This window comes from Parasteatoda tepidariorum, chromosome 9, assembly GCF_982258835.1.
Source record: "Parasteatoda tepidariorum strain Cologne lab strain chromosome 9, Ptep-v5.0, whole genome shotgun sequence".
Classification (NCBI taxonomy): Eukaryota; Metazoa; Arthropoda; class Arachnida; order Araneae; family Theridiidae; genus Parasteatoda; species Parasteatoda tepidariorum.
Window position 1 is genome coordinate 84152676 of NC_141763.1, and position 8506 is coordinate 84161181.

General features: G+C 30.1%; 1 protein-coding gene across 1 annotated transcript; it reads left to right on the forward strand.

Annotated features, from left to right (window-relative positions):
* Positions 1 to 4046: 4046 nt before the first annotated feature.
* Positions 4047 to 5267, forward strand: LOC139426817 (putative glutamate receptor). The gene has a single exon (XM_071186905.2). The coding sequence runs from the start codon at positions 4047 to 4049 to the stop codon at positions 5265 to 5267; it is 1221 nt and encodes a 406-aa protein (XP_071043006.2).
* Positions 5268 to 8506: the final 3239 nt, after the last annotated feature.

Here is an 8506-nt window from a genome sequence, read left to right on the forward strand (position 1 = left end):
ATGGAAAAATAAAGTGCGTGATTATTCAGTTATTACTAGTAAAAACAATACTATTATAACAAAAAATAGCGGTAAAAACAATACCATTATGCTGATTTAAACACATTTAAACTATTGGAGAAAATAACAGTATAGTTTTTTTGCCTAAAGCTAGTTCTATGATTGTTAAAAGTATTCGATATTTTGCAATTTACATTTGTACCAATATTTGAACTTACACAGCATCGTGGATTTTACATAAAAGGTTCTTTCTAAATTTTTGTTGTTTTTAAAGCATTGAAATATGCTCATCAGAATTTGATTAAAATTTTATGGCTTGTTTCAAATAAAATAAAATTTACCATTTAATGAAGAGTGTTTTTCAAAATATTAATGTAATGTCAGTGTATTGTATATTCAATGATATTTTAAGAGAAATAATAACTGATTAATCACCATTTTAAGGGTAGTTCATTTCAAAATGCGATGCCAATAAGTATTTCAGTCAGGGTTTTAAACATCCTTCTGCTATTTAATTTATTTATTTTTGCACTTGTATGTTATTACGACTGTGTAGCTTACCAGTAAGATCACTTTCTGTAATATATATATAAATATATATTTATATATATATATATACATATATATATATATATATATATATATATATATATATATATATATATATATATATATATATATATATATATATATATATATATATATATATATATATATATATATATATATATATATATATATATATATATATATATATATATATATATATATATATATATATATATATATATATATATATATATATATATATATATATATATATATATATAGATAGATAGATATATAGATAGATATATAGATGCACACACAATTATACTTTTAGTTCCCTTTTTAATTCCATGTAAATACAATTACTTTTAATAGTTTTTTATTATTCTTCATTATTTTACTTAGGAAGAGTTGAAAAAAAGTTTTATTTGTACATAAGTCAATATTTTTTTCATAATTCTTCATAATTCAATATTTTTTTGACCCTTTCAAGATAAAATAATAAAGAAATAATTAACAACTTAGGTGTGGTGAAATACGCAGAAAATGAATAAGAGATTTTCGACATCTGCTTTGCCGAAATTATTGGTACCATATTATCTCTTATCCTCTAAATATCTTGATGCTCAAGAATTGCTATGTGTGTAAAAAAGGTTTATTCAGAGATAGTACGTTTTGTGACTTTAGTATTTACGTTTATCTTTTGTAATAGTTAATTCCTAATTCATTGGCACTTTTGAGATCACTCTTTTGAACCATTAATATTGGCACTCAGTTTGTTAAAAGCAAACCATTGAAACAAAAGTTATTGTTTTCCGTATTGTGCACTTTATAGATTGGATGAAGATTCACACCTTCAGATTAGTTAGGCACAATATGGTGGAAGTTCGATCTAAAGGAATTAAAAGACTAATTAAAACATATGCAGTTAAAAAAGTTAAAAGTCTAAAGAAATGTTATAAGCTGTAATTCCATCTAATAATGTTTTTTGCTGTTCCGATTAATGCTTAAACAACTAATTGTGACATTTTTAATGAGATGAGTATTACTGTCAAGGAAACTATTTTGCAAATTTCGAAGGCCAATACAATATGTTTTAAAAAGCATTTATCCAAAATTTCCATTTTATATTCAGTTTGAGCTAAAACTATGAATGTTTAACCATTTTTTTTAAGAAATGACACCAGTACGAGATATTATAAAATGAGTTTGAATCACTCCCGTAGTGTTCATTGTGACTATGTCGTGATATTTTGTGTCATGAAGATACTTTAGATTATTTAATTACTACACCCGATTAGTTTCGTAGTCCTTGCTTTGAGAAGATTCCTTTTTTATTTTTTTCACTGTTTCGGATTTTTGAATCTGAATTTGAGAGATGTTGATCAAACTTCTCTAAATGTTTATACACTCCATCTTTTGGCGAATTTTATCGCTCGTTAAGTTCAATCGTTAGATCCAGTTTATTTGTATAAGGTCTGCTTGTTGAAACTATCGCTCTTAGTGATTCAAAAGCATTTTTTCCCCTTAGGCCTTGAAATCATTACATTGATTGCACTGAAAATCTCAGTGCAGATGAATTAATTGAAGTGGTCTGTTAAATCCCTAGCAGACGTGTGGTTACTTGCATAACGAGGAGTTTCATCACTTGGAAGCAATTGATTCGTCTCCATGATTATAATTCAGGCTGGCTAAAAGTAAGTTTCAATAAAAACTGGTTTATCAATGGGCGCCGCACCAGAATACTTAAAGACTTGAACCGAAGTTTCAATTGTTGCTGCCTCATTCCTAACTTCAATCATTAGATTCGAATCCTGATATTATGTGATAATCTGGACAAGATAAGTTCACTTTTCAACTGCTTGAATAAAGTGCAGTTTAAAGGGCTTGAAAAAGAATGATTTGTTCATCGGTTGGAGTAGATTCGTTGCGTTTCTGGTGGCTGCGACGTAATAATTCCAGCATTTCTGAACAACTCCAAGGTGTCTATATTTTTTGAATGAGCTAAATGACCATCTAAAAGAAATATAACTTGCATTATACGAGAACAGGTAGAAAAACTTGCATTTCATCAAATGAGCGCTATTTGATTTCGTGAATTTTAATCATGTGAAAACAATGTGACTTTTTTATTGCTGGCCAAATTTTTGGAATAAATTAATCAAATCCTGAAAGATGCTAAACTTATATGGTAAATATGAGCCCTGGAATTGCCACCGTATCTGTACGATTGAAGAGCCTATAAGAGGTACAATTTAGGCAACTATTTCGCTTTTTAACAAAGCGTTATTCCTAACCTCAAACAATAGTTGGCCGACAATAAAACAAATAGAAATTAGAACAATAGCAGAATAAAGTGAAAATTATCTGGTCCATTTAATAATTTGCCCACAGCAACAAATCTGCGATATCCCTACGCAGGATGTTCGAAAATATCATTGAAAACTTGTAAAACCAATTGACATATATAAAAACTTAACGCATGTACACAGTGACTTTATTGTTTTGTCTGAATCTCCACATGAAAAATTTTTTTCCTATTTTACCACGTGAAAAATATTCTATTGTATATATATATATATATATATATATATATATATATATCGAATACTTTTATGTTTAAATAAACATATAACTGACTTTAATGAGTTAATAATTGAATTTATGTGCAGATCTATATATCATTATCTATATGTCATTATAACTAGTTTTAAATGAGTTAAAAATCAATAACAAGTCGCTGTTAATGATCTTGAAACTTTCATTAATGAATCATGATGATAATTTTTATCTCTCATTCCACTATTAATCTATCATTAAATAACCACGCAAACTCTTATCCTGTATATAATTAAACAATAATATCGATTAAAAGATAAAAAACACAATAATAAACTCTGACACCATAACTTTATTTAATGGCTTACACACTTAAAGTATTTCAAGGACATTTCATACAGATATATATATATAATTTCATATGGACATTTCATATGGACCATTAAGAGCGAATATCTGAAAAGCATACGAATGCACTCAGATTGTATTTGTTAAAAAATTTACTTTAATTTGTGCAATCATAAAAAAATTCAGTTTCAGATTTTGCCCTGGTACTTTTCCTGGACTAACGTGGTACTTTTTTTGGTGAAAATAGATTATGAACTAATATTATCCTAGCAGTTCTCTCTCTCGTTCATGAGAAATGAAAATATTTTCTTATCACTCAGATTCTTTATTTCATGTTGGATTTTAAGAATTGTCTTAATTACTCCGGACAAATTTTTAACAGGAGAATTAACACGAATATTTTGATACAAAAGTAAACTCCGCAAACTCACTCCAAGTAGGAAAATATTTCCACAAAGAATTCGTTCATCTTGTGAAGGACTCTAAACTTTTCTTGCCAACGCAACATCTCTATACTCTGCTAGTCTTAAAGAACTGATTTAACCAAACAAACTTCATCTGAAACTTAACCTAATAAGATTTTGTTAAAGATGGTGGATTATTTTCCCTCGAAACTTAGACTAGCAGTTCTACCCGTGACCAAGGCCATAAATGTTACAAGAATCGATAACACTACCATTATTTCGGGACTTGAAGGAGAATTTATAAAACTATTGGCGGGCGCATTAAATTTCGAATATCAGATTTTTATTCCCCCAGATTTTTACGGGGAAATGGATGCATTTGGAAACTACACCGGAATGATGGGAATGCTGCAAAGAAATGAAGTTGATATGGGATTCTGCCATTTAGATATTACCTATGAGCGTTCGAAAGTTGCAGACTCCAGTGTACCTTACTACCAACTTGAAAAAACATTTATGATGAATCATGCTCCGCTCTTGTCAACAACATCAGCATTCATGTATCCTTTCGGCACACTTACGTGGATTTTATTCCTTATTGTACTGCTCTCTGCGTCAGTGCTATTTCAAACTTTGATTTCGCCAAAAGATTCCATTATTTCTGTTTTCTTCAATTTGTGGGGATCTTCTTTCGGACAAGGAATGAACTACAACCCTCGCTCACTGTCCAGGCGGATACCACTTGGAATATGGCTCATTTATTCATACGTGATAATTTTATGTTACAGCTCAGTCTTGTTATCATTTTTGACATCTCCCATCAAAATGAAACAAATAAAAGACTTCAAGGATCTCTATCTCGCAGTCAGAGAGGGGAAAATGGAGTGTCTATCAGCGGCGCAATCTAAAGAATTAGATAATTTGTTGAAAAGCCATGTACCTCATTTAAGAGGATTAGGGGAATACATTAAAAGGAATCACTGGTTTTACTATTTCCCTGACAAAGTCAAAGTTCCGGAGCATGTAGCAATACTTGGTATACCTGATCTATTTCGTGTGGCTATTGGGCCACCTGAAAAGTATTTTTATTCAAAGGATACTTTCGCATATATTCATATCGGGGTTGCAATCAGGAAAGCATTTTGCTGCAAAGAGCGCTTCAATACAATCGTACTACGAATTTTAAGTGGTGGCTTATATAATAAATTCAGAGAAGATATCCTCTTTAGAAAAGATTTAAAACGAAATTTGAACACAGACTATTCTCAAAGCACAATAATATCACCTTTAGGGTTATCAAATTTAAATGGAGTGTTTATTATAATTGGTATTGGCTGGACTGCAGGTATTATAGTTTTAATAATGGAAATCATCTACAGTCGATGGTTACGTTCAAAACATCACTAAGCCAGAAATGCATATGGCATTTCGCAGTTTTATCATCTTTTTCCAAGCATTATTATTATATTAGTTTTGAAATTAGATGAAATATCGTATTTTAACGTATTTTATTCTAAATCGTATCTTAACACTACGACCAGATTTAATTTATTTATGGCAGATTGCTGGAATCGTAAATTTTCAAAATTTTACCAACACTGATAAATTTCACAAAAAAAAAACATTGAATTGAGAACACTTTAGAGGATAAATTAGGAAAATGGAAAAAGAATTCTTGGATTGCTTGCAAGGAATAAAGCTGACATGACATTTAGCATGGTAGGTATCACCGGAGAGAGATCAACTATAGTGGATTTCGGAGTACCTTACATATATCTCGAAAAAACATTACTGGTGCATCATGCTTCTTTTTTTCCATAAACGTCAGTATTCTTGTATTCCTTCAGCACATTCACATGGTTTATATTCTTTATCATGCTGCTCTTAGTGACAGTGCTATTTCGAACTTTGTTTTCACCAAAAGCTTCTGTATGTTCCATTTTCCTCAGTTTGCGTGGATCTTTTTTCGGACAATGGTACGAACGGCAACATGTTCATTGTGCAGGTGGATACCACTTGGAATTTGGTTCATTTATAATCATATGTGATAACACTGAGTTACAGCTCAAACATCTTTTCATTTTTACCATGCCCTATCAGAATAAAACAAATTAAAAATTACAAGACACTACTACGTAGCATTCAGAGTGCCGAGCAGCATTGCCTTTTCTGGAAGCAGAGTATTTGTCGAAAAGTAAACGCAGCAATGCTTTTATCACCCTTTCTGTTTCGCTCAGTCCCTTCAAACCAAGTTTTATTCGAAGGAAACTTTTTGGATATTTTCCATTCGGAGTTGCAATCAGGAAAGACTTTTGCTGCAAAAAGCGCTACAATACAAGCCTGCTCCGAAATTTAAGTGGTGGCTTATTAAATAAATTCATGAGCGATGTATTCATTAAATTAGATTTAAAGAAAAATTTACACATTGATTTTTTTCATAGTACATCAGCATCAGTTTTAGGGTTATCAGATTCAAATGGAATGTTTATTGTTCTCGGTGTAGGCTGTGCAGCAACGGTTTTAGCTTCGATACTGGAAATCACCTTTAGCCGATGGTTGTGCTCAGAAAATCTCAAACCTAAGACATACGATATGTAATTATCTTTTTGATTAAACAACTTTCAATATATTTTTCCAAGCACATTATTATTATTTGCTAGCTCTTATTTTTCCAAGCACATTATTATTATTTGTTTTGGAGTCAGATGTTCTTCTAAATCGCTCTTATTATTTTTAAACTACGATGAGATTACCATGTTATAATTATTTGAAGGAGTAAAATGAACTAAATTTTCACAAAAAAAGTTGCATTTATTATATTAGTTATAATGTAATTCTTCAAAATAATTTTTTAATGCAGTTAGAATTTTGGTATTCATATTATTATAGCTTCGTTAGATAAGAAATGAACATTATAAGGATTTGTATATTTCTTCACTATATAGGATCCTGTCATACAGTAATAATATTGTTTTCAACAACTTAATATTGTGTACCAGATAAGATTTACTAAAGATTTACCAATGTTGAAAGTAAAATCCTTAGCATAATAATGCAAAACCTCATATTTCAAATACGCTACACTCTAATTATCGAGCCTGCATTCTTCTAGTTACATTAGTAGCACAATACTGTTTTCAACAATTTATTGTGTACCAGATAAGATTTACTAAAGATGTACCTATGTTGAATGTAAAATCCTTAACATAATAATGCAAAATCTCATATTTCAAAAACGCTACACTCTAATTATCGAGCCTGCATTCTTCTAGTTACATTAGTGGCACAATACTGTTTTCAACAATTTATTGTGTACCAGATAAGATTTACTAAAGATTTACCAATGTTGAATGTAAAATCCTTAGCATAATAATGCAAAACCTCATATTTCAAAAACGCTACACTCTAATTATCGAGCCTGCATTCTTCTAGTTACATTAGTAGCACAATACTGTTTTCAACAATTTATTGTGTACCAGATAAGATTTACTAAAGATGTACCTATGTTGAATGTAAAATCCTTAACATAATAATGCAAAATCTCATATTTCGAAAGCCACGCTCCAGATTCTCTTCACCGAGCCTGTATTCTTCTTGTTACAGTAATCGCACAATATTGTTGTCAACAAATTAATATTGAGTATCAGATAAAATTGACTACAGAATAAACAATGGTGAATTTTAAATGTTATTCTTTAGCATAATAATACGAAGCCTCATATTTTAAAAGTCTCATTTCAGAATAAACTTTTCTTAATGGAACTAATATTCTTCCAGCTACTTTTCTTTTAAGCTTCACTTTCTTAACACGGATAGTTTATAAAGTTAATGATCTAATTAACCTGTGTTTCAACTCCATTTTGTTTTTATTCATGTTGAAGCATGTTTATGATGACTAAAAATTCGAGTTAAATTATTTTAGGTAAATTTTTATTTGATGTAAATACTAATTAATATATGAGCTGCTCGTGATGCAGAGCAAGGAGTCCCAAAATAGTAAGTGCGCCAAAAACATCGATAAAGTGAGTCAAAGGGTGAGTTTGGCGAAGTTCCCTCTTGCTGTAAGGGTTGCACCCATTTAGGAATCATGAGAAAGTTTGCATAGCTGAGAAAGGGTGACCTGGTTTTCGAGACGACACTCCTGGTGAGTCAATCCTAGATTCTTTCCCCTTTGTATTACTTAATGTTTTGTAAATATGTAACCAAGAATAATTCTATAATTAAAATATAACTTTAAATATGAGTTTTCTAATTTTAACTAAAATTAACGTAATTCCAATCAAAGTGATACCATCAGGCGTATCAATGGTGCCGAGACACCTTACCACGCGGGTTAACGAACAACACAGTATTTTACTAATCTTAATTAATCTAGCTTAAATTTTAAGTTTCATTCACGCATTGTTTTTTAAATGCATTTATTTATTAATTGTTTTAGAGAATTTGGTTTATTAATTGGTTTAGAATTTTTTGAATTAATTTGTTAAATACCTTATGTTAAATTATGCACGTGCGGAAAATTTCATGTGCGCGATTTCATTTTCATGCCTCAAATGCTTACAGGTTATAATAGAATTTAGATTTATTTTATGTATTTTGTAAACGTTAGGGAGATATTTATTTCATATACTTTGTTTAATTTTGAA

Coding starts and splice junctions, on each gene's coding strand:
- LOC139426817 (XM_071186905.2), top strand. CDS start 4,047: ATGGTGGATTATTTTCCCTCGAAACTTAGACTAGCAGTTCTACCCGTG.